Source organism: Phascolarctos cinereus, unplaced genomic scaffold, assembly GCF_003287225.1.
Source record: "Phascolarctos cinereus isolate Bilbo 61053 unplaced genomic scaffold, phaCin_HiC Scaffold_7;HRSCAF=346, whole genome shotgun sequence".
Lineage (NCBI taxonomy): Eukaryota > Metazoa > Chordata > Mammalia > Diprotodontia > Phascolarctidae > Phascolarctos > Phascolarctos cinereus.
The window spans coordinates 33,323,101-33,350,278 of record NW_027556180.1 but is presented as its reverse complement, the minus strand read 5'-3'; the positions used below and the strand labels follow the sequence as shown (position 1 = coordinate 33,350,278).

The following is a 27,178-nucleotide window of genomic DNA, read 5'->3' as shown; positions in this document are numbered from 1 at the left end:
ACATTGGATTTTTTAGCATAACCTTTCAAAAAAACAGGACTTCCATCTTCAATCCTATTCGTAAAAGCAGCATTGTGCAGACTGTTCAGAAGTTTAATGTTCCCCAAATGGTACGATCAATCAATCAACAAACACTGACTCAGTGTCTAGTGCGTGCCAAACATTATTCTATGTATTACAGGCATAAATAGAAGGGTAGATGTGGACTCTACTGTCAGAATGTAAGCTCTCCCAGGGCAAGGATTATACTTTCCTTAGTGCCCAATGGTATCTGGCACTTGGCAGATATTTAATAAATGTTTGCTGACTAACTGATCTTGGACGTCCCTTGAGTCCATATCTCAATAGCTTTCCTGATGGTGACCTGAACCCTACTCGGAGAATTTCACTGACTTAGTCTCTCTTTTTTGGAGGGAAGGCAGGGAACAGGCTTTGAAATCAGTACTCATTAGGATTTTTTTTTTTACTATAATATGAACATGCTCCGCAGAATGTAAGCGCCTTGAGAGCAGTGACCGTTACTGTTTTTGTCTTTCTATCTCTTGAGCCTAATGGAGTCTTGCTTAAAATAACAAACAAGTTTAGCAAAGTTGCAGCATATAAAATAAACCCACACAAATCACATGCATTTCTGTATATTAATGTGTGGGATGCCACTCAAATTAAAAAAAACAACAGAGGTGTCCAAGGAGAAACTAGAATGATGCATGGCCCACAGTAGGGGCTCAACATGGGCTTCCTGAATTTAACTGGTGCACAGTAGGCACCTGACTGGCTTGAATGTCTAAAGACACAGCTTATGTCACTGAGGAGCAAGGCTGGACAAGAAAGACAAGGCTAGACAAGGGCCTTGTACATAAGAGGTTCTCAATGAATCTGATTCTCATTCCATTTGGATATGTCCCATCCTGGGAGAGGACCAGAGTGGGCAGCTCCATGGAAGTGTGGCTTATGAATCAAAGTTCTTTGGCCAACCTCCAAGCACTTGGTGTGGGTGATGAAGGAGAAGCCATATCCAGATTTAAAGACAGGCACAAAGATATCCCCGTTCACTTTAGGATGTCACAAAAATGAGAAGGGACAAGAATTGACATGGAAGTTTGACCCAATTCTCACCTGACACGGACCAGCAGGGCTATACCTTCCACCCCTGCTCCACCCCCACAAGCAGTTACACACACAAAGAGTAAAAAAGGGTTTTTCTATCAGAACATCTGCATTATTGTGAGTTTGGGTTTTTCACAACTAAAAATGGGACATAACCCTTCTAAATTCCCCCTAACAATCCTCCGAACTTCAAACCACTTGCTAGAAAAGCCTTCAATTGTCCCAAGACAACAATGCCCCTCGTTAATGACTTACCCCACTGTAGATGAATTTCTTTGTGCTTTGCTTTCCCCAACGCCCTTGGGGGTCGACACTGGCCTGGTGCAACACTGAGTGTACGGACGGGTAGACTGTCAGAACACTGTAGGGAAAAGGGAGGACAGTCACTTCTTCATCTCTTAGGAACGTAAACACCACAAACAGCGTGTTCTGCATGGAGCGTATGACAAAGACAAACATGGGCTGATTTTTTCACAGCAAGTCATTTCTGAATCTGTTTAAGGAGGCAGTAAGAGCCACGGGGCAGCTGTTCCAAACAGAATGAACAATTTCTGAAGCCAATTTGGAAAACATATGTTGGTTAAGTGATGATACCCTAAACACAAATTTATTTTTACTAAACTCAAAATCAGAAAGACTCTTCACTGTGACAGAAGAGAAGGTCCCAATAGCCTAGCCAAGTTTACTATTTACAATTAAACCATTTCTTCTAGAGTTATTTTTTCCTTAAATATTTGGTTAATAGCCCTCACACAGATCATAAATAGGCACAGAAGAGGACTAAAGATGGAACTATGGATAATGCTGACATCATCTAGCTATAGGAGACATAATAACATTGATAGAAAAATTGATCTTCTCCTTTATAAAAGGAACTGGGATAGGGTAAAGACAGAGAGAATTATGCTGTTCTTTAACTGATACACAATTAAGGTTTTGTACAAGGCCAAACAAAAGCATTTATGGAGCCCGGCACTGAACCCTGCCCACAGAAGGTACTCAATACATATCCATTGATTTTGTTTGGACAATTTCACTCTGAAAGAAATGAGAGCTGCTACAATATAAGAATCACCTTTCTTGTTTTCTTTCCACTTGGAAATTGTCTGGAAAAGAATCTTTGTTCCAATTGTGGCCTTATACTTGAGGGAAATGAAAATACATAAAATCAAGAAGGGGAAGAACAGCATAAAACCGAATCCCATCTTCTAGCCGGCCAGGCTTGCGTCCGCCCTTGGTGTGATCCCCGACTCCTTATTCTCTTCCAACATATTCAATCAGCCGCCACGTCTTATTGTTCTTACCTTTACAACACCTCCTATCTCTACATCATTCCCATTTCTTTACACATTGTCAAATGAGATATTTGTAACCCACTTAGCACAGTGCCTGGTAGGCACTTACTAACTCTGTCCCTCCCTCCCTCCCTCCTTCCCTTCCCACGTGACCACAACCACCACCTTGGTATAGTCCTTTACCAGCTTATTCCTGGACCACTGCAATTGCCTTTTGGCTGGTCTTGCTTCAAGGCCATCCTCACCCCAATTCATCCCCTTCTCTGCCAAAGAGATTTTTCTAAAGCTCAGGCCATTCAATAAATTCTAGTTTCTCCCTAACAGAAGCTCTTTAAAGCCTTTCATAACTTGGCCCCTTCCTACCCTTTCCATCTCCTTATATTTATTCCACCTTTCACGTACTCCATAATCTGACGGTACTGGTCTACAACACTCCATCTCTCAACTCTGGGCATGTGCACTGGCTGCCTCTATGTCTGGGACACTCCTCCCTCTTCATTTCTACCTCCTTGCTTTTCTCAAGGCAGCTCAAATTCTGTCTTCTATATGTGGCCTTTCCTGGTCTGGCCCAACCTCCTTCCCCATTCCTGCCTTACACACAGTGCTTTCCCTTTGAGGTCACCTCCATTTACACTCTAGGCTTTCTCCCCTGTTAGAATGTAAGCTCCTTGAGGGCAGGGGACATGTTTTTGCCTTTTTTTTTTTTTGTATTCCGAGCACTTAGCACAGTGCCTGGCACATAGTAAGTACTTCATTAATGATTGTTGGCTGACTGATGAGTTCCCCTTGAGTAGGAGAAAAATATCTCAAATATTCTCCTCTTCAATCCCTTCTTCCTAATAACAAAAGTCATTAACTCCAAGGAGACAGGTGTATGAAATTTTAAAGCATAATTCCTTTAACAGTGTTGTCATTGTTCGTGTCTTTTCTTTACTTATTTAAACATGAAGCAAAGGGCACTGGAAACATCCGTCTTCTCTGGTTACTGTTAGGATTAGCCAGAGTTCATCCTCTGACTTTTGTAAAAAGCATGATCCAGCGTCTTTTAAGGAATGAATAAACCAGCAGCTCTACCAGATGGGAATCACTGTTCACGTGTAGTTCTGGACACTTCAAAACCAAAGAACATTTCCAGAAATTCTACTCTCTGGGCCCAAATGAACAGCACGTGAGGTACTTCTCATCAAAGTACATGACTTCTAAAAGAGCCAACCTGGGAATCTAATCAAGAGGCCCCAGAGAAGGCTCATCAAAACGGGACCAAAGACAAAATTCTTAATTATTTTCCTTCTTGAAACACGACACCCACCTGACTGTGTCCACCAGTGCTGATGCAGCACGTCCGGAGTTTATACAAAGTGCCTGGCTTCAAGTGAGTGAGGGTGTATTCCGTCGTGGAGCCGCTATACGCCACGTCCCATTGGTTTGCTATAACAGAAGATTGATGTGATGAGTGGTCAACCCATTCCTGACTCCTTCAGGAAACTGGGTATACACAAAGACAAAGAGGACTCACACTTGGTGCGAATACCTTCACTTGTTTGACTTTTCCTTTTAAATCAAGCTGGGCTTCCTATCTGATAAGAGGGCTGATGACATGCTCTACTTTCACATTTCTATTTTTTTAGCTTTTAAAAAAGGTATCATTTTAATTACTTAATTATGTTGAATGCAATAATTAGCATTTATATAGTTGTATTTTGAGAGCCATTGAATTCCCATGGAATTACCCTTGGGTACTGGGAAGCCTAAGAAATAAGTAATTATGGAGTCAGAAGAAAAGAAAAACAAAGAAAATATTAAAACAGTGATAGAAAACAAGTCTCTACCTAGAATTGCTTGTGGTTCAAATTGGCCTTCTAAGTAGACAGAAGCCTGAGTTCTGACACTGTCTATGGTGTTTACTCCCTCTCTGAACTCAGGCAAGTCATAGCTCCTCTCCTTCCCCTCAGGTGTAAATTAAGAAGGTTGGGCTGGACATCTCTAAAGTCCTTTCCAGCCTTGGATCTAGGATCCTATAAGATGAAACTATATGGGCTAATTGCAGATGGGCCAGCAAGGTCTTTTTTCCCATGTTTAGAATGTGTCAAAATGGTCTCTCCAATGATCCAGGTTCCACAATGTTGGAAATTCCACCATTAAAAAGTCAATCCTTTGGACAAAGCATTGTCCTCTTTTAAAATGAAAATACTCCTGAGAAGTATAATACCGTAAGCCATTATTATTATATAGGAATAAGAAGACTGGGGGTGGTGGCAAGAGAATATAATCCAAATGGGCTAGTATACCAAATGAATTTTCTAGATAATTATTTAATCCTTTACTTTATTACCTATTGGGAAAATCCTTAAATTTCAAACATCCAAAGACTTCCAATGAGTTTTATCAGAGATTGTGAAATGCAAATAGACTGTCAATATTTGGGTTATAGATTCTATAAATTCATGATTTCCTCAAGAACATTTAGCCATGCTTAAGTGACCCTGCCACATACGGGGCTTTTCAGAAAATGTGAAGATTCAGAAATCCAGATAAGTTTTCTTATTAAAAAAGCAAATTAAGCTTTGAACAGAGTCTGTGATTCTTTCAATTCCACAGAATTCTTTTGCTATTATCATGAAGTCAAGTCCAGCTGGGCATAGTGGCACATGCTTAGGATCCTTGCTTGGGGGAGGCCGAGGCTGTTCTGAGATGCAATAGGGCAAAAGCCAATGAGGTGACTGTACTAATAAGGTTGAGTCCCCAGGGGTCCTCGGGCTGCCTAAGGAGGAGTAAATTGATCCAGGTTGGAAAACAAACCAGGTCCGAGTTTACATGCCCATGAACAGTGGGATCAGGCCCACAGTAGCCCCCACATATCTAGCCCATGAAATATAAGGAGAGGTAGGTCTCAAAAAAAAAAAAAGAAAGAAAGAAATATACTCCAACTGAGAAAGGAAAACAAGAAGAAAGAAATCAACCAGCCAACTGAAATAAGGTTCATTTCTTTGCTCCAAAAGGTCCAGGGCCTACTAAAAGCTTTCCATCTAAGAGATGGGGTGGTTTCATACAGGGCTGCAGTGATGGTAAGGAGTCCAAATAATCTCCTCCCAGCCTCTCTTCAAGCCTCCTCAGTGAGGTACTTTGGGGGAAAAAAAAGGTTAGCAGATACCCCTTTACATTCTAACATGGGTAGTTAATGCGCATAGAGTATTGGTGGCCAAGAAGGGGGCATCTGGGAAGTCACAGGGATGGTGAATGGAGCCGTAGGGAAGATGCCAGAGATGTTCTTTCTAAGAACAATGTCAGAATGGTATCACTGAGTCGAGGTACCGTCTCATTTCTGTCTTTGTAGAGTAGGTGCCTCACTGAGTGGCTTGCACACAGCCAGTGGTTAATAAATGCCAGTTGTCTATAACTGAATTAACTTTACCTTCTGAATGTCCCTCTGAGATCTCCAGTAAGTACTTAAGGATTTCAGAACCACCATTATCCTTAGGAGGATCTGAAACATGAGCAAATGTCTCATTAGGTGCAGATGAAAGATTTTATTTTATTTCCACAATTGTCTCTATGTAATTTTCCCAAGTCACCAAGGACAAACTTTTTTTTGGGGGGGAAAGAAATGGAATTCAAAGGGGAGATTGGAAACAATTTACTAAGGGGGAAATCTGTGGTTGAAACCTAGCTCTGGGGCATCCTGGGTGTTCAGCACAACAAGACTGTCTATCTTTTGGCTTTCTGACTGTCCTCTAAGCCTGTGCTGATTATTGACCTCCCTGACTTCCTCTAAGGCCCACTAAAATCCCACCTTCTACAGGAAGCCTTCCCCAACCCCTTAATTCTAGTGCCTTCATTATCTCCTGTACACAGCTTATTTGTGTCTGTTGGCTTGCCGTCCCTATCATTAAGTTGTAAGATCCTTGAGGGCAGGGACTATTTTTCCTCTTTTTGTATCCTGAGTGCTTAGCATAGTGCCTAGCACACAGAAGGTGATTAATTAATGTTTACTGATTGACTGATTGATTACTAATGCCTCTGAAGGTATAGTTCCTTAATAGGAACACATGTTTTCTTTCCAGTGAGATTTTCTTTACAGAGAGATTTCTATGTGGAATTCTCCTTCGCATATAGCTCTTAAAGTCAGGAAGGTCTGAATTCAAATCTGTACTCAGGCACTTTAACCAACTGCGCATTGGGCAAGTCACTTAACGTTTATAAGCCTCAGTTTCCTCAACTGTAACTTAGCTGCTACACTCTAAGGTGAGGTGACATTATTACTGATAAAGGTCAAAGATGTTAACATCAACACCTATTCATTTCCCCACCCCTGCACATTTTCGATTGTTCTAGACATCTTCCAGGGGAGTATCCAGGTATACACTGACTTCTACTTATCTACTTGGTTCAGTTGAAATGCATGTCCCTCCACGTCAATAAAGTGTTTTGGGTCTTTTTTTTTTTGAGACAATCACAAGGTGCCATCCTGTATTGGCAAAGAGAGCTCCTTAAACTTGGGAAATCACAGGTCTGGCTACAAGAAAATCACAAATGACCATCTGTTTTCTTGTAAAGGTGTAGGTGGATACACACATGCATAAATAAAAATCCACATTCAAACTGCCTAGAGTTTACAAAGACCAAATGGAGGTGTAATATCTTGTCCTGCCAGTAGGTGTCACCATTGAAGCCAGAATGAACTCCAGCTGGGGTAATCTATTAAAATAAGTAATTTTACACCAGATTTCTTTCTTTTTCTTTTCTTTTTTTTAAAGGCAATTGGGGTTAAGTGACTTGCCCAGGGTCACACAGCTAGTAAGTGTCAAGTGTTTGGTCTGAGGTCACATTTGAACTCAGTTCCTCCTGACTTCAGGGCTGGTACTCTATCCCCTGCGCCACCTAGCTTCCCCTACACCAGATTTCTTTAAAAAATCACCTACCCCATTTTACACTAAAGCCGTAAGGTGTAATTAGCCCTTTAATAAAGGGTCGAGTCGGGGGTCCTGGTCTGTCAGGACTTGTGGTACAAACCAAAACTTCACTTGGACAGCTTCTTCCTTCCACGTTTGAAGCAATTAACTAGAATAATGAAAAGGAAAAAAGAGATTATCAGTGTGAAACCTAGGAATTCCTGGAGAACAAAACCAGCTATGTCACTTCAATGGCTGAGATAAAAGAACCAGGACACATGAACAAGAAAGCCACAGGAATCCAGGGCACAATGGAAAGAGATCGGAATTTGGATGTGAGTCGCAGTAATGCCTTACTGACCTATACGCCCTTTTACAAAGCATGTAATCACTGAGGGCCTCAGTTTTCTTATCTGTATAATGGGGATAATGGACTTGGAGTGAGGAAGACTTGATTTCAAATTCAGATACTGTGCGACCCTAGGCAAGTCCTTTAATCTGTTTGCCTCAGTTTCCTCCTCTGCAAAACTGAGATAACAATAGCACCTATTTCCCAGGGTTGCATTGAGGTGCAAATGAGATAATATCGACAATATCCGCACTTTGCAAACTTTAAAGCATTATACAAGTGATAGCAATAATGATGATAATGATCTACAATCCTCGTCAGATCTAAATCTATGAGCATCAATTGTTGGTTATATTGTTAGAATTAGTGACTTAAGACTGCCATGTGTTTAAAAAGTGACATATAAACCTCCACTTAGGACGTGCCTTAGTGAGCGTGGCCCAGTGGGCTGACAAAATCCACAGAGCTCTAAGTGGTTCCTTCTGACTTCTCAACCACTAGGGAAAGATGGAGAAAGCTTACTGACTTTCCCATCACCAGAGTGGTTTAGCAGAGAGAGGGTAACCTTGCGGTCAGAAAGACCCGGCTTCCACGCCTGCCTCAGATCCATACTGGCTGGTGACCACCCTGTGTTTTAAGATTCGACGCTGCAGACCAGTTGCAAACATCCATAAATCGAATCGATTTCCACATGGGGACTTCCCACACACACTGATTAAGTCAAAGGTGGAGACCATCCTCCTAGGAGCATCTTCCTACCGACCCAGCTGCTCACTGTACCCCAAACCCTACACCGGGGCTTAACAGAGAGACACCTTATGATGATATACACGGTCTCCTCTATCTCTAATCCAATGGCAATTTTACTATAAAATGGACAAACATCCAGGAATTTCAATTCTCTTACATTTTGTCAAGGCTGTCCAAAGCATAATTAGGCTCTGCTTTTGAAATTGTCATTCTCTCCAGCCTAATTATTATAGTGTCATAGGAAGGAGCTCACAGAGTTTCAGTATTGAGGACCAAAGTACTGAGCTTTTTTTTTTTAAACTCATTAAAGTGCTTTGTTTCCTAATTTTGCTAAATAATCACAGCCAGTCAAGGAACTGAGGTCCATTTATACAGTGGTTTCATTTGTAAAAGGAAGCCCTTGAAGAGTTATTCCAAGCCAAAAGAGCAATGAAAATACCCAATCATTAAAAGAGATGGGAAGAAAATTTGGGAGGAACTTCCACTGAGCAAAAAGAAAGGGCTGCTGGTGCCATCTTGTGGAAGAAGAGTGATAGGACAAGTATGTGTTCAGCAGCATATATCAAAGTTTGGGGAAAACCTTTACATTAAAGCCCTGTCCCTCTGTAACATATTAACGGCAGTGGGGAAATCAGTGGAAAATGAAGTATTCCCTACATTGCTAGGAGTATGTGCAAATTCTTCCCCAAAATAATAAAAATAAAATGCATTTAGATAGAACAGCCATCCAAACCTCATAGGGAGAAAGGATAAAAATCAATCAGTCAACAACTATTAATAAGTACCTACTATGTGTTAGGAGCTAGGAGTACACACAATAATGAAATAGTCCTTGCTCTCAAGGAGGGGGCATTCTTCCACTCAATATTCAAATGCTAAATACTGAAGAGTATTATATTGAAAATTGAACATCAAATATTGTTTTATTCAAAAAAACCTTGGCTATGAGAAGAATACTATGATAGAATGCTGCATAGAGGACACAGGGAAGAGGAGGAGGAGGGAAAATTCAATAATTTTTTTTTGGTCTAGGTCCATCAGTGTGGCAAAAACCCAGGGTGTTTGTTTAGAGAACTAAAAGTTCTCCCCACTGATACTGATCTGTCTCTTCTCTAATGAGAAGTTGGAAATAGTTGCTTGGGGCAGTGAGTGTCAGGCATGACCCAACCTCAGGTCTTCCTGACTCCAAGGCTGGTCCTCACAACACAGTGCTGTCTTCTACTGGATAATCTCAACATCCTGGTCATCAATGCATCTAGGCCTTACTGCATTATTCGCCTACCAAACACCACCCTGTATTTCATTTTAATGGTTCTGAGACCAGAAGTTGCAGAGAAGGCACTGACCTGCATTGGTGGGGGGAGTTTCCTTATGTAGTTCTCCATATTAATGAAATCAAGGTCAAATCCCTATCCCTACCTTGAAAGCTTCTTTGCCCTCAATTATCAGGGCAAAAGACAGCAGGCCCTTAAGTGCCATCGGCTGCAGAACTAAAAGACAGAAATTTTTGAAAAAGAGAGGAAGAAAAAGAAGTGAGAAAGCAGGAAAGAGGAGGAACATCGAGAGAGAAAAAGCAACAAAGAACGAAGAGAAGAAAGGAAGGGAAAAGGAAAGAGGCCCACGAGGAGGGGAAGGGATCAGGGCCACAGCTCTGGACACCCTCCGGTCTGGGAGGATGGAAGTCATTTGCTTCTGACTTCGATCCTGTTATTGTTTCCTGGGGTGCATGGAAGATGGCCCTTGGGGAGGCTTGGGAAGTTCACCTTCCCCTTCCTAAGAATGGGACAGGACTCCATAAAAGAGCACAGCAAACAGTTTACAAAAAGTATCATGGCCACCTAAGTGCCGTGTGTGAAGATGGGCAAGAAGAGCAGGATCTGGGCTGGAGGGATGGGCTGATGTTTAATCACCCCTGGAAAGATGGGAAGGGGCCAGGTTGTAGGCAGCTTTGGCTGAGCAGCATTTTCAATTTGGTTCCAGAGCTAGGAAGCCACTAGAGTATACTGGGTAAGGGGTGATGTGGTCATTATGGGAAATCATGATGGCAGCTGAGGGGATGATGGATTGGAGGTGGAAGCAGGGAGAACAACCAGCGGCTTCCTGGTGACTATCTAGGTGATGAGGGCCTGCAGGCACCAGAGCAGTGACCATGAGAGTGCAGAGGAAGGGGTGTAGACAAGATCCTGCGACATGACGAGAAATGGGACCTGTAGGGTAAGTGATAGTCTGTGTTTGGTCCTGGAGGTGACAGGGAGTCACTGGCGCCTACTGAGGAGAAGGGTGACACGACTTCACAATTTCAGGCTCAGGAATCCGTGTGGAGGTGAAGGTCTTTGGAACGGGGAGAAGAAACTCGAGTCAGGCGGAGCGGCTAGGAACTCACCCTGAATTTATACTGTGTGCTTCTCTTGAGAGTCTTCACAGTGCAGGCAGTGTCCTCTCCAGTGTATTTTGGGTGGAAAAGGCTGTCCTGTAGAGACAGAACCAGAAGGAGTCATCAGGACCATAATGCCTGCCCATAAAATCCTCTGCTTTTATAAACCTGGCAGGCTTCCTGGCTGTGAGCTCATGGTTCCAATACACTCACCAGTGAATTCAAGGTCTGGCAACATGTGTTAGGAACTTAAAGAAACAGTTACATTGGGAGGTCCCCAATACTCAGCTCTGTGGTTCTCTGCCAACAGATAATTTTATTTCTGGCCTGGTCAGACTTCTTGTAAAGGCACGGTACCAAGCCAGGGTTAACCAGTTTGATGACGGCAAGAGCTTTCTCCACTCTTTTCTTCTTAGAATGCCAATTTCCTTTGGGGGAGCAGGGAAAGGTAGCCCGTTACTTTGCCACAGAAGACTCTTCTGGACTCACCCTACTGTAATGATGTGAGCTATGAGGGATGAAGAACTGAGCTGCTATTGGAGACAATGTGGATTAAGGCAAAGAGGAATGCATCGAGATTTCAAAGACCTGGCTTCGAATCTTGACCCAGCTACTTATTCCATAAAGGACTTGTGGAAAGTCACTTATCGGGAATGTTATAGTGGGTCGGACCAGGTGGCCACTGAGATCCCTTTAAATTCTATGATCACCCTGGGCCTCAGTTTCCTTATCTATAAATACGAGTGGGATGAAACACATAACCTGTGTGGTCCTTTCCATTCTAAAGCTACTAGTCTAAGATCCTATGAAGGATCACAATAGAAGGAAAGAAGGAAGATGAATATATTTTGGTCATTGCCATGAGCCAGGCACCTGGCATGAAGCAAAAGACCAGAAAATAACAACTTGAGATAAACGCTGATTGTTCTGATAGACCCAACTGGCTTTAAGTTTATTTGGATTCATTACGAAATACACAATCTTCCAAGGATATGTGAGAAAATACAACTCTCCTTCTTTGCAGAGATCATGGTGAGGGACTTAGAGTTTAGAAAACACTCTTAGATTGGGTCAGTTTTGCTGAATTTCCCCCTTCCCTCTTTCCCTCCCTCCTCTCTCTCTCTCTCTCTCTCTCTCTCTCTCAGGAACGGATTGTTTGGAAGGGATATGACCACAAATAAAAGTGCTATAAAAACAAAACATATCAATAAAATTTTAAAGAGTCCTGTTTGTAAACTTCTCTTGAGGGGAAGCTGTCAGCAGGGTGTGTAAGAGCACAGCGACTGTCCTCTTCTGGTAAGAAACGGGGGGAGCTTGCCCCTCAAGGATGACTGGAGATTGGGCAACGCTTAACTAGAAATGTCTCCCCAAGATTTCCTCTGTAGTGAGGTGTAGTGGGCAAGGCATAGGACTTAAAACCAGGAAGACCCGGGTTCAAGTCCTGTCTCAGCAACTAGCTGTGTGAGCCTGGCCACATCCTCTCAGTTCCCTCCTCTCTAAAACGAGGGGTTTGGGTATGATGATGTCCCAGGACTATTCCAGCTCTAAAATGGAGGAAGGCATGTTGTCCCATGGCGAGGCTGATACGCCCGGGTTCAAGCAGCCACCCAAGGAGATGGCTAGCAGTGCCAGGACTTACATGATCATCCTCCTGGATCTCCAAGGTGTAGGTAATTGCCTCCTCCGCCGTGCAGCCTTCTGGCTTGTTCCACTGCAGTGTGATCCACGTGACTCCGGCTCGAACGAGTCTCGGGGCAGAGGGCGTCTGAGGGATGTTCCCAGAGGTGTAGTACACTATCTCCTGGCTGTAGCCACTGCGGAGAAATGAGACACCATGAGCTAACTAATGGGCCGGCGAGAGGGTGGGCGGGTGCCCAGATGAGGGAGATTAGAGGAGGCCTCTCCTCCTGGGAGGAGGACAGGCAGCGGGCCAGGGGAGCATGAGAGAGGCCTTCTGATGAGATACAAAGAAGGACAAGAAGCAGCCTTCACTCTCAAGAAGCTTATGTTCTAACAGGTGAGATAACCCACAAACAACACCAGTGACTCCCGTGGGGGCTGTGGGTCTCTAGAAAAAAGTGGGAGTTCTTGCCACAGAATCCTCGTCATTCTGATCCTGTGCTCGTCCCAACAAAATGCACACCTTGTCTCAGGATGACAAATGAACACACGAGGCTTCTGGGAGACTAAACAGATGTCTCGCCCACCCGCGGGTTACATTTCTCAAATGTCCATAGAAACCGCCATGGTGAACATAGTGTATATTCACATGATTATACACGAATGAACAGACTGTAATTCATCGTGGCAGACTTTCTGGGCTGGAAGTGTCCTCAAGAACAACCCCTCAAAGGCACCTTTGCATGAGGACCTCCAATGGAAGGGAGCCTGAGACCTCCCAAGCCAGCTGAGGTCTCTTCTGGACAGCTTTCACCGTTAGGAGTCGGTTTCTTGGTGCTGTTTGGGTCTTCGGTTGTGTCTAACCCTTGGTGACCCCCAAGGACCACAGCACACCAATACCATTCATGGAGTATTCTTGGCAAAAACACTGGAGTGGTTTGCCATTTCCTTCTCCAGTGAATTAAGCAAACATAGGTTAAGTGCCCAGGGTCACCCAGCTAATAAGAGTCTCAGGTCACACTGGAACTCAGGTCTTCCTGATTCTAAGTCCTTGATGGCAGGGTTTCTTAACCTGGAGTCTGTGAGCTTGTTTTAAAAAAATATTTGGATGGTTCTAATCAATTTCCTTTGTAATCCTTTAAGACACTGTTCTGAAAAGGGGTCCACACAGGCTTGACCAGATTGCCAAAGGGGTCCATGACATTAAAAAAAAATTAATAACCCCCAATCTATGTCACTGGGAAGCAAATCACACACAAAAACCGGTACCGGGGATTCCCTCAAAAGATGCACCTGCCAGGAAACGTCCTGAGGGCTACTCCACACTCAGTGAAATCCACTCCTGGTGCATCTACAGGGCTACACAATGTTTATCACAATCTGCCAGTCAGCCCATAAACATTTATCGATGGTTTACTATGTGCTTCTAGGCACTGTGCTAAGAGCCAGGGATATAAGAAGAGGCACAAGTCAGCCCTGGTTTGTAAGGAACTACCAATCACTAAAGGAACAGCCATGTTTGCTTTACTGTGATGACTAAGGCAGGAAAGCGATCAAAGGCATTGTTGTCAGCAGTAACTGTTACAAACCACAAAAAGGGCTCTCAGGCTGATTCATGATTCATTTAAAACAACTCATTTCTAGAGCATTCTGGCCAACTGAGGCTTTCTGCTTAGGCCCACAGCTGTCCTGCAGTCTCACACATGGCTGATCCTGGGCTTAGCACCCCTGGCTTTCTCCACCCACACTTCACTGAAAAAAGGAAAGCATGAAAAGCTTGCTTAAGCAATGAAAGGAGAGGAAGCACATCACTTAAAAAAAAATAAAGCAAAGAGCTGGGATTCTTTTCAAATCCTGAACTGGTAGCTATCGATTGTTTTTTTTAGTTTACAGAGGTTCCTAGCAGCATTTTCACAGAACATGCATTCTGGTAACACCAGGAAGAGCCTACAAGCAGGGATTAACACCTCATAAGAGGGCCACTCCTCTCACTCTTCCATCAAAATATTGCCAACCTAGTTTCTCATAATGCTACAAGCAGCTTGGGAGAGTACAAAGAAGGTCAGATTTGGCATCAAAGGACCCAGGTTCAAATCTCGCTCTGTCACCTTCTGCTGTGTGGCTTTGGGTAAATCATTTAAACCTCTCCGGTCCCCAGTTTTCTCAACTGTAAAACAACAGGGTTGGACTCAGTGACCAAAGACCCCTTTAAACCAAGATCTTTGATTCCCTGACCCTGTATTTGAACACACATGGGAAGGTCAATAAAGAAGCTGGTAGGCTGACAGGAGACAACATTACCTGGTGCCGATGTCATTGCGAGCAGCCAGCCTGAATGTATATCCCATTGCCGGACAAAGCTTGGTCAACTTGCAATGCTTCTGGCTCCCAAAATAACATTCTCTGAAGCCACTGTTCCTTTTCCCCTAGAAGTGGGAGAAAAAACCAAAAAGTATATCAATGCTAGTTTTCAGAAGGACCTGTTAGAATGTCAATGCCGGGAATAAGTCACGTGCCATGGAAGGTCCTCGATAATTAGACCTTTCTTTGTCACACAACAGCAGCTCTGAAAATGAGACCTTTGCACCACCTCAACACTGCCTGTCTAAAACATGGACATCATCATCATCATCATCACCATCTTCATCATGACCACCATCACCATCACCAGTATTTTAACAGAACTTTAAAGTTTGCAAAGCACTTCACTTACACCATCTCATCTGCTACCTGTAATAACTTCATAGTAGTAGATGCTGTTATTATTTCCACTTTACAGATGAGACTCAGAGGGGTTAAGTAACTTGGTCAGAGTGATACTGCTAATAAGTGCTTCAGGCAGGCTTTGAACTCGGGTCCTCCTGGCTCTAAGCCCAACACTCCCTCTACTATGCCACCTAGTGTTCACCTCTTTGATCCTCATTTTCTTCACTTGTAAAATGGAAGGTTATAGTTAAGTTCATAATAAAACAAAAGGAAAAAAAATAAATGAAGGGGACGTACCAAATCCATTCACACCAAGCACTTCATTCGATCTTTACCACAAACCTGTTAATCAGGTCTTCTGAGGTCTTGAGCTGAGCTGGCTTCAAGGTCACATGCCAAGTTACAGTAGGCTATAGCAACCACTTCCTCCCCATAATCCACGTTACTTTATCTATGTTCCACAGAACAGCAAAACCACAAGAGACTACTTGGAGGAAATCCACACGGGGACTTCAAACCTTCGCCCTAAAGTTAACTTGGCCGCCTCCCAACATCTTCAACATTCCTTTGGATAAATAAAAAGAATTTGAAGCATGTATGCCGGTGGACCACAGCCACACAGCAGGCTCTCCTGCAAACAACTCGTCTGAGGTTCTCAAGGCATTAAAAAGGCCCGAGAGAACCTTAATTCTCTGAATATTTGTCTCAGCCTATGTCTGACTTCAGAGCCCCAATCTGAGATATTCAGATCTAACTCAAAACTGAAACAAACAGAATCCACCCCCTGCCTAGAGGCTCAGGTCCCCAGGGCGAACAGATGAAAAGTCCCCTGGAACGAACAGCTAAGTTTGATCCAAAAAATGACAAGAAAGGCATCCTCAGCTCCAACTCTTGGGAGACTTATTTTTCCATTCATAGCTTGGTTCGGTTCAGCAGTATGTAAGCTCTTTGAGGGCAGGGGAAGTTTCATTTTTGTCTTTGTATTGTGTCTGGCACAGTATAAACGCTAAATAAACACCCACTGATTGGCCTGTTCAGGCAGGACCTCCTACAGAGGCCTTTCCTAATCCTCTCCCTCCTTGCCCCCTGTTAGTATCCTCACCTAGCAACCCCCCCACTTTGAAATTTACATAAACTGTGCCTGCTTTTGATATTTATTTCTCTGTACAAGCAATAACCTCTGTTTCCATCCTCAAACCCCTGAATTGTAACCTCCTTAAGGGCAGGGGCTATTTACTTTTTGCCTTTGAATGGCCCGTGTCCAGCAAAGTGCACCTTAAAAAGAAAGAAATTAAGAAATTGAAGTGAATGCTGGTTTCTTTCACCACATTCTATAAATTCCACCATCTCTTGCAGGGCAAGGCAGATAGAACAGGTGGGCCTGGAGTAGGGAAGGCGGGGTTCAAATCCTGCCTTAGACACAGGCTCTTATGACCCTGGGCAAGTCTAGATACTCCCATTAAATGGAATAAACCTGAGCACCTCCCTCCCAAGGCCAGTGTGAGGCTTAAATGAGGCAATGTCTGCAAAGTGCTTTGTAAACCTTCAAGCCCTGCAGAAATAGAAGCTCCTATGGCATGTGTTCCTGCATCATTCAATATCAAATGATCAACCAGTACTTATTAAGGACCTCCTATGCATCAGGTGGGGTGCTCAACACTGAGGGATGATGGATGTAAATGCAAGGCAGAGTTTTTAAGACTGTGGTTTGAGATGAGTCAGCCTGCTCATAGATGTTCACTGATGGCCTCATGCTCAGAGCCAGCCTGGAGTGTTATGGTAATGCAACCAATTTATTCACAGAAAAAGGTTTAAACACTGCAAATCTGCATAACTATATCCACTATCTGATTGGCTTGAAAGCTACAAATTTGCATAACTGTATACCATACGTGATTGCACTGTCCAAGAAGGCTGACACATTCTATTTTCATTTCAAACTGCAGCCAGCTCTCCCTTCCCTTCTGCATCTATTCCTAAACTCAAAGGTAGCCATGCTTCACAGCAAATAGCTCGTGCCTTGTGGAGACAAAGGCTCTGGTGTCTTCCAAAACCCTGCTCAGGATCCAACTTGATCCTCAATGTCCCTTCTTGGTCTTCTTTGTTTAGTGTCCATCACCTCCTGAAGCAAAGAACGGTAGCCAGGAAAGAAAGGCCAGGACGTGCTTTTCTCAGATGACCAGGACTAAGAGGTGAAAGCCAGCTAGTTGAGAGCTGTAGCAATATGGAGGAGGGAGGGGGACCATGGTTCTGGGCAAACAGAGACCTGGAACCATGGGTGCATATTCAGACACAACTGCTTTCCCCAGTCACCTGATCCAGAAAAAAAACCCCCAAGAACATCTTTAATAGTTGTCGCCATCTTGAAATTCACACCCTGCAAAGTACACAGAATGAAAAGCATTCAAAACTAAGAGATACTGAGGAAGAAATGAAAACAACATGAGAACAGGACAAGATACCCATGCCCAGTATCCTCTCTGCTAATGGACTTGTTCCAAAGGTATCTACAATGATCCTAGAAAAGATGAGCTGACATTCTAATACTTTTATTCAATTACAAAAAGTGCATGTTCTAGCCACCTCTACAACGGTCTGAAGGACATTAAATAGGGCACAGAGACTGGACCTGGGATTTTATTGGTGCAGAGAACTCCCAGGTGAGGAATTCCTTCTATCAGGGCAGGCTGGCCCCTCTAAGACCATCATCTTAAGAAGGTTGCCTACAGCATCGTGAGGTTACGTGATATGCATTGGGTCACACAACCCACATGTACCAAAGGTAAGATTTGAACCCAACCTGTCTTGGTACAGTGGCCAATTCTCTCTACACCACACCAGGCTGCTTCCCAAAACAATGAATGTAGGAGAAAGACACCAGATAGTCTCAGAACCACTTCTATCTGAACTCTATCAACAAAGATGAGACTCAATCAATAAACATTTATGAAGGATTTATATGCAAGGCATTGGGGGTTCTACACACACACACACACACACACACACCCCACACACACACACACCTCAAAGAACTAACATTTTATCTGGAAGGACAACAAAATAATAATATCAACAACAATAATAAAACTACTATCTCAGTGGACAATGTGGCTTACTGGACAGAAAGCTGGTCTCAAAGGTGCTAAGTCTTGGGTTCAATTCCCAATTCTGATGAACTACTAGCCTGGCCCTGGACAACTCTCTAAGCTGGACAATCAGTATCTGTCTAAGCAGAGGGAGTATTCTCATCAAAAGATCACGACACCAATGGAAATCACAGAACAACTGTCATCTTTGCTGGAAGCAGTCATCAGACCCTGGGTTACCCACCTCGACAAAATTACTGGTTCAGCCCAAAAGGATTAAAATTAAATTAAATTTGTAAATTTCAAAATGCCTGTTTCTAGAGTGCCTTAAGATTTAAAAAAAGAATGTCTTCCTCATAACAAACATATGAGGTGGATAGTAGACGTATATGTTTTACTAGCCCCATATTTTAGGTGAGGAAGCCAGATCCGGGTCAGATGGTGGGGAAAAGACAGGGCTGGGATCTGACGCCAGGTCTCTTGAAAGAGGAGACTAAGAAGGTAATGAAGGGCTGTCATATGGAAGACACTTGTTCTGTTTGGCCTCAGGGCATGAACAGAAATAGAAAGGGCAGCCAACAAGTCAAGTCAACAAACCTTTATTAAGCAATTTCCACATGACAGGCTCTATGCTGAGTGTTGGGGATATAAAGAAATAGGGAAAATAACACCTCAAAATCCCATCCCTGCTCTTGAAATGTTCACAGTGTAATGGGGTATAATGAGGAAGGGGGAAACATGCAAACAATTCTGGATAAAATGGAGATGATGCCAGAGGGAAAGGACTAAGGTTGAAGACCAGCAAAGGCTTACTGAACACAGGAAGATTTTAGGTGGGATTTGAGGAAAGCCAGGAAATGGAGACAAGATGGCAGACACAGGAAGAATTTCGGGAATTCGTTCCAACAGTCAGGGCTGTTGAGACATGACTCTCTGGAGGTAGACAGCTTCCAAGGATGGCCGTATGAGCATTTCTTAGGGAAGTCAGACAGGGGATTCTAGGATAACCGAGCCTAGAGTTCTAGGGTGGTATAGATGACTTCTGAGGTCCTTTTTCCAACTTTGAGATCCCATGAGTCTAATGTAGTATGCTTTCTGTTGCAAAAGATACTTGGGGGATGTCCTGCATCAGTTTCTAGAGGTCTCAATACCGCTAAAGTTTTATTTTCTTATTCTGACACCTGCTCCATTTGTAAGACAAAAACACAATCTCCAATTCCTCTAAGCAAATGCTACCAAATCGTTCCCATGGCTAAACTACATAAAAGTATGCATTTCCCAGGATGTACTTGGTCCACAGACTGTCAACAGAATTAGTTAAGATCTAGCCAGTCAATTTCTCATGACATGAGTTGCAAAGTACCACAGAGATCTCTCCGGGAAGGGCAGGTCTGACATGTTTGAAGAGGAACAGGAAGAATTGTTCTCTAGGGAAAATTCAGCACAGCTACTGGCTATTTTTTCCAAGGTAATGTTAAAGAAAATCCACACGTGAGAAGCATGAAGTTAAAGAATAGCTAGTCTTGAGAATGCAAGAGGGGGAGATTTAGAAATAATATGAACTGCACACAGGTGACACCTAATCTAGTATCAAAGGGGTCCTTTGTAAGAAACAACTATTAACCCTCATCTTCCTAGCTCGGAAGCGGCTTCTGGCAGACAGACAGTCACCTCGTAACCTGGTAGAGACCTGATATGGGTAGTGACAGTAACGTCTTCCATCCAACCCTTTCCTCCTAGGGGACTGATGCACTCCACATTTCTTACTTCATTTCCTAAAATGAAACTGCCAAATAAATGATATGTATCAACCATACTTAGGGACATTTAACTTACATGGTTCTCTTGCACGAGTACCATCTTTTGATTCTTTTCTACCCCAAACCATTTGATCTTTTAAAAATAAAATTCAGGCACTGAATAAAAGTCATGGAACCTTCTGTCCTTCAACTCTGTTGAATTCCTGAGAATTACTTGAGGTGAGTGGAAATCGGAGCCTCATTGTAGAGACGTAACTACTGAGGTAGAAAGATTAATTGGCAGGAGAAATGTATATGTCATAGTTTCCATTTCATTCTCACTAATGGAGTGGGCTGAGCCATATCTCGCATCTATTAAATGTGGATAAGGGGAGCTGGGTGTCAGCTAGGCACATTTAAGCAGGTGAGTATGATTAGAACATTACAGCTGCCCAGAGTCCACTCCCCTCATTGTATCAACGAATACAGATTTTTCTCCTTTTGCCCCAACACATTTAGAAGAGAAATGAAGGTAGCAATAAGAAAGGGTGATGTGCTTTTTGCCTAGTCTGATCAAAACACGCAGGGCAATCTACAGAAATGTCTTTCTTCTTAAGAATTCTCCCTCACACAAGGATACCTGTGCAGCTCCTGCATTGTCCAATGGTTATTTACCACTCAAGCCACTTGCTCAGCTAAGCCTCTTTTTCTATCACACATTAATGACATCTTTCACTTTGGTTTGTTTTCCTAGGTCCTTGTTTGGAACATGCTACAGTCTGTTCACCTCCACTGCTATCTGATGGATACTCTTAATTCTTTGGTGGTCATAGAGATGACTAACCTAATTAATATCCATGCTATAACAGAATATTGGGATTAAAAGGATGGACCTTGCTTTCATGGAATAGACAGGGGTCACTGTAATTTCCCAAAGGCACTCTAGCCTATGACTTTAGAAACTTCCTTCAGTTTGCATTTAGATCCAATTCATTTCCCATCAGTAGTGTTTCTACAACACACACACACAGACAATGCATGTAAACATATCTATATCTAATCTATCTGTACACACACACACACACACACACACACACACATGATCACTCTGATTAGAATAGCTCTAGATTTGCATCTAAATACATGTTGTAATTTGGACAACAGACATTCTTCATCCACTTGGTCTTTACAGATGTGAATGTTTGAGGAAAGTCCTCTGGGACAATGGGTACACCCCTTTGGGTGAATGCAGAGAAGAACATGGAGGTGGCTGGCAATGAATGGAAAGGTGTGGATGAGCAATTGACATGAACATTCTGACACTGATGATCTCATCAGTGTCCACGGAAGACTTCACTATGCATGGGAAGGCCTAACACACTTAACTAACACAACATCTGAGAATACTGGCTCTTCCTCCTTAGTGCCGCCTTCTTAGAATCCCTGGTTTCTTCAAGACTGCTTAACTGTGATCTCTTCCGTGAAGACTTTCATGATTCCCCCAGATGCTAGAGCTCTCCCTCTCCAAAATGTCCAGCATTCACTTGGTCCATATTCTGCATAAATTTACATAGGTTTATGTTTTTTATGTAGTTTTATGTTGTTCCCCCCAACTGGAATGAAAACTCCATTGGGGCATATCTTTATATCCTCTGTGCTAACTCAGCACAGCGCCTGGCCCTCTAAGGGGCGTGATAAACGCTTGCTGCCTGACTGGCAACAGCATGCCATGATCAATTGGCTAGAGATGCAATCAGGATACTTGACTCCCCAGTACTATCTTTCTGTCTTTACATTCTTGTGTCTCGCAACACAACGCTGCATTAGCTTTTAAACTCTCTTTGCCACTGCCGATGTACACCTGAGAGGATCAGGCATAAACATTCACAATGGCCTGCATCGGAGACTCTGCTTGGGATAACTGGGCTTTGGTCCAGAAAACCCATCCATTTTCATAAGGACCTCTCTGAAAAGGCAAAACAACTGGACAGGCTGAGCAAGGACCCAGAATCTTGGCCAATAAAGACAGATCACACCGTAGGCTGCTGCAAGACAGATACTTAATCATACGACTTAGAAGCCTTGAAGTATTTTAAGACTCAGAACAGAACTCTGGGTGATTCCTTCAGAGCAGGGGTTGTTATGCTTCTTGGTAAAATAGACCCCTTGGGCAGGCTAGTGAAGCTATTGACCTCCTTTTCAAAATCATGTTTTTAAATGAGTAAAATAAACTGACAGAATAACAAATGAAATCATATATACAGAAATGCAGCCATTAGAGAGGCAGTTAGATGGCTAGTGGATAGAGTGCTGGACGCAGAGTCAACAAGACCTGAGTTCAAATCTGGCCTGAGATATTTACTGGCTGTGTGACCCTGGGCAAGTCACTTAACCCCTTTTTGCCTTAATCCACTGGAGAAGAAACTGGCAAACCACTCTAGTACCTCTGTCAAGAAAACCCACAGACTGTAAGAGTCAGGCACAACTGAATGACTAAAGAGCAAGTTATCAAAATCATAATTAATAATAAGAAAAAAAGAAAACAAATTCACAAACCCCATCATGAGGACCTCTGCTCCAAAAATTTTTAAAGAAAAGGTATGTGCCTGGGATAATTTAATTTCAGTTTTGCCTGAAACGTGGAGTACTGGACGGAGCCCTGAACTTGGAGTCACAAAGAGCCAGGTTCAAATCCTGTCTTAGACACTTCCTAGCTAGGTGACGTTGGGCAGGTTGCAACCTCTCTGGGCCTCAGTTTTCTCCCCCACAAAGTGACTTCTAGGGTCTCCTGCATCTTTAGAATCATGATCTTATGATGAACAAACAGGATAAATTTTCACACCCTGGTACCTTATGTGTCTTTTCTATGTCTAATGATACCATTCACTGGGCAGGTTAGAGCGGGGATTCCTTTGGTGGACAGGCTAGCCTTGGCGGCTGCCAAGGTCCCTTCTTACTCACCAATTCTGGGATTCTTGATGACATTGACCCTGCCACTCTCTCCACCAATGGAGGTCACAGATATGTTATGCCTTAGCAGTGGGTTTGCATTTCTTTGTGTAGCCATCTCTTACCTGGCACACAGTAGGAGTTTCATAAATGCTTGGTGACTGACTGTTCTACTCTCAATATGGAAATGCTCCTGTTATTTGATTTTTGTTAAGTTCAGAACAAAAAAAACACAACACTTTAAAAAAAAAGAAAAGAAAATGTATTTTCATGCATTCTATCTAAATGAATTAAGATGTGTTAAGTGCTTAGTATATATATAAGGAGCCAAGGATGCAAACACAAAATGAAAAACAGTCCTTGCCCACAAGAAGCTTACATTCTGCTGGGATGATGCAATATATAAAGTGACATAAATACTAGATTATTTCAGGAGGGAAGACTCCAACAACTAAACAGATTAAGAGAGGCTTCCTGGAGGAGGTAGAATGAAATGGGTTTGAATGAAGCTGAGGATTTAAGAGGTAGAAGTTAGGAGAGAGGGCATTCTAGCTATGGGAGGTGCATAGCATGAATGTGGGAGATAGCACATGGAGTTTAGGCAGCCACAGTTTAGAAGCATTATAACTCATTAAAATTATCATTAAGTACTAGCTTTATTAATTTTAAATCCAGTGGAAAGTTTCCTTGGCACTGGTGCAAGTCCTGCTTACAGGATGGGTGAGCCTATCACAAGTGGGCTGCTCTATGCATATGGACCTTAATGAACAAACATCCAACCCTCACACATGAAACAGATACAAAACACTAATTAATCATTATGACCCTCCCTCCCCCTTTGCATTTTTACTGCCAGGAGTGATTCTACAGCTTGCCTGGTCCTCTGTTGATCTGGCTGGCATTTCCCATTACATTGGCAACCATAAGCCTAGAATGGTCGGTGTTTCCAACACTGTTGGCACTAATGAATGAAGCTGGCTGGTATTTGCAATCATTCTTGCATTCATGGATTATATGTGATTCTATTTTCTGATTTTTAACCACATTCATCCCAGCACAAAAAATGAGAACAGGCCATGTTCGTCCTGAGGGCAGATGTGAGACACCTCTGTATTTTGTAGGGATATGCTGTCATCATCGTCATCTTCATCATTGTCATCATCATCGCCATCATCACCATCACCATCATCACCACCACCACCACCACCACCACCACCACGACCATCATCACCATCACCATCATCATCCTCACCACCACCATCATCACTATCATCGCCATCATCACCACCATCATCATCACCACCACGACCATCATCACCATCATCATCATCACTATCATCACCATCACCATCACCACCACCACCATCACCATCATCACCACCACCACCATCACCATCATCATCACCACCATCACTATCATCACCATCATCATCACCACCACCATCATCATCACCACCATCACTATCATCACCATCATCATCACCACCACCATCATCACCACCACCACCACCATCACCATCATCATCACTATCATCACCACCATCATCATCACCATCATCATCACCACAAATAATTTGACAGCCCCCAAGCACTTTCAGGTAACTGAGATGTACCAGTGAGTAATAGAGAGGAGCAATGGTGTGAGTTGGCTGCAACTCACTGCAAATCATTAAAGAGGAGATATGTTGTGAAGGATGTTATCGGAGAAATGTTTAGGAGCATGTAGTAGATAACCAAAGAGCAGATGGGCTAGTCCCGGAGCAGGATGACTGAGAAGCTGTCCGGGTGCATCCGGGCATTCCTGCAATGTCAAAAGCTTGAGAGAGAAGCCATCAATATGAATGATGGACCCTTCTCCCTCTCTTCTCCCAGTTAGCAAAGGAAAGAAAGGAAGATGCAGGTAACAGTTATACAGGATGGACAAGAATGGATGCATGAAGGCTTTCATCACTGGAGGACAGAGCAGTATCAGTGAGAGCAGAGACCCCTCAAAGACAAGGGTCTCAATATTTCTACTCCTAATTAGATTACCTCATTTCAATGGAAGGCGAACTGAGAGAAACAGTTCCACACAGATTACCTTGCTTTATCTGCACAGCTTGGCAGGTACTACCACCATCCCCATTTTAGGGACAAGAAGACAGAGGCTCAGGGAGCCTAAGGGATTAAGTCCACAGTCACCAGGGGTGGCGTTGGTATACAACTCAGATCTCTCCTGATTCCCAAGCCTAACACACTTTCCCTCCTCCAGATATTGTTCTAGCCTGGGCCTTCTCAGTCTCTTCCCAGCCTTCTTCAGGTTCTGATGTGATTATGCATCATGCATTATGTTCTCAGGTTTGTAGACCAATTCATGTTCTCTCATATAATCCTCACAACACTGAGGTAGGTTCTAGCATCCCCATTTTATAGATGAGCAAACAGAGGCCCAGGAAAGCTAAATGCCTTATCCAGGGTCGATCACAGAGGTAGGAAGCATCTGAGTCAGGGTTTACTCATACATTCCTGTTTCCAAGTTCAGCCTTTTACCTACCCAACCTACCACCTGGCTACCTTGTGGAATCTTGTAACCACCCATGAATACACAGTGTGTTCAAGTAAATGGAGCACCCCCGCTATCTCCCAGCCTGGGCTCCCTTCTGAAGGCTCACTCACCAAGGATCTGCAGATGGCTTGGTGTTTCGGCAACAGCCCAGATCAGCTCGTCTGTCAGAAACAGCCACGTTAATTGAAATAAAAAATAAGGCTGTGGCCGCCAGCTGAACAGCAGCCAGAATCGAGATTTAGTCTGTGAGTGGGTCTATATTTAGAAGCTGTTCCAGCATGAGCAGACCCCAGGCATCATCAAAGACACATGTTGGCTCCACAAGTCAAATGAGCATGTACTTCTTCAGGATAAGTAGATATGAAAAGGGACACATGGCAGCCGGGTGGGGAGGGGGTGCTGTTAGGGAGATGTGACGCTCCACAGTCTGGGTGGCTTCAGAAATTCTGCAGTGTCAACCCACACTCTTTCCTCCCACCCCAGTCTTTGTTTTCCTTCTGAGTTCCAGAGTGGTCAATAAGACTCGTCTGCAAATGATAGTTAGGGGGATGAGGTGAGGGGTTTGCATCTGCATGCTACTAAACCATTTTGCTTCCAAGTCACTTCTTCTCAAGCTATAGAAAATAAGTAAGGAACGTTGGACAATTCCCAGCTCAAAAAGCCTCCCCCAAAGCCTCTGATCAGCTGGAGATTTCAGTGGGTCCATTTAGGTTCAGAAACATATGAGCACATCACATCTAATTAACTATCTAAATTTCCATCAACTTAATAGATAGATAGTATTTATTAAGTTGATGGAAATTTAGATAGTTAATTATCTATCTATCTATCTATCTATCTATCTATCTATCTATCTATCTATCTATCTATCTATCTATCTTCCATTCACCTAACTCTCAACCCCTGATGGGCTAAGTACATCCAATTGGCCTTTCACACTTAAAAGCAAATGACTTAATGAGATCAATACCTAGCAATGCTAAGTCTCCATGAGCATGAGTTTTGATTCAATGAAAGTCTGGGTCTTATGCATGCCTGGACAATGGACAATAGCAACAGGTCACCCTGAGTGTATTGGGGGCAGGGAAAGGGGAAGGTGACGAAGGCCAGAGAAAATCTTTGGGCATATGGTCTAGGATCATAATGACCAAGTTTGGTCCCAAAGAAACAGTCAGAGAATGAACCCATCTGCCTTTCTTCTTTGAAGCATAGGGGAACTAATGGTAAGGAACCTTAAAATAGTAAAACGATTGTGCAATTGGTGATTGTTTTTGTTGAACTGATTTTATTTTTTTCCTCTTCTTACAAAAGGAGACTTTTTAAAAAAAATTTTTCTTTATGTTAAAACATAGCTCTCTGGATGGGGATAGGATTAAAAAGGAACATATCAATATACTGGCAAAAGACAGTGATGTAAAAATAAAAAACATCAGTAATTTTTTAAAAAGACTTTATGCCTTTCGAGTACCAGGAGCTATCTATGATCTACCTCTGTATGAAAGACACCGTAGTCCAATCAGTATGTGGAATTGCATCTTCCCATCTCTCAAAAGAGAAGTCAAATCTTCCAGACAAGTTTCCACAGAAATCAGTCCTTGGGAGCAGTTAGGTCCAAAACACTGACGGGGCAGATTCACAGTTACAAGAGACAAATGTATTTGTTTGTCTGAAAAGAAGGGAGGGCATGGGGGGAGGATAAGACACGAAACAACTTGTTTTTCATCTGTCCAAGGTAATAAAACATGATTTGAAACCCAGGAAAAGGAATC

General features: G+C 43.1%; 1 protein-coding gene across 2 annotated transcripts in view; it reads right to left on the bottom strand.

The window, feature by feature from the left end:
* The window catches only part of FNDC3B (fibronectin type III domain containing 3B), a 392,602-nt gene that overhangs the window by 60,499 nt on the left and 304,925 nt on the right, over window positions 1–27,178 (bottom strand). For both annotated transcript variants that reach the window (XM_078147676.1, XM_020980457.2), the window contains 7 exons: window positions 14,686–14,810; window positions 12,404–12,578; window positions 10,774–10,860; window positions 7,322–7,460; window positions 5,815–5,886; window positions 3,712–3,830; window positions 1,363–1,468 (listed from right to left, as the gene is read on the bottom strand). In XM_078147676.1, the coding sequence (XP_078003802.1) occupies window positions 1,363–1,468; window positions 3,712–3,830; window positions 5,815–5,886; window positions 7,322–7,460; window positions 10,774–10,860; window positions 12,404–12,578; window positions 14,686–14,810 (823 nt within the window). The remainder of the gene's footprint in view (window positions 1–1,362; window positions 1,469–3,711; window positions 3,831–5,814; window positions 5,887–7,321; window positions 7,461–10,773; window positions 10,861–12,403; window positions 12,579–14,685; window positions 14,811–27,178) is intronic.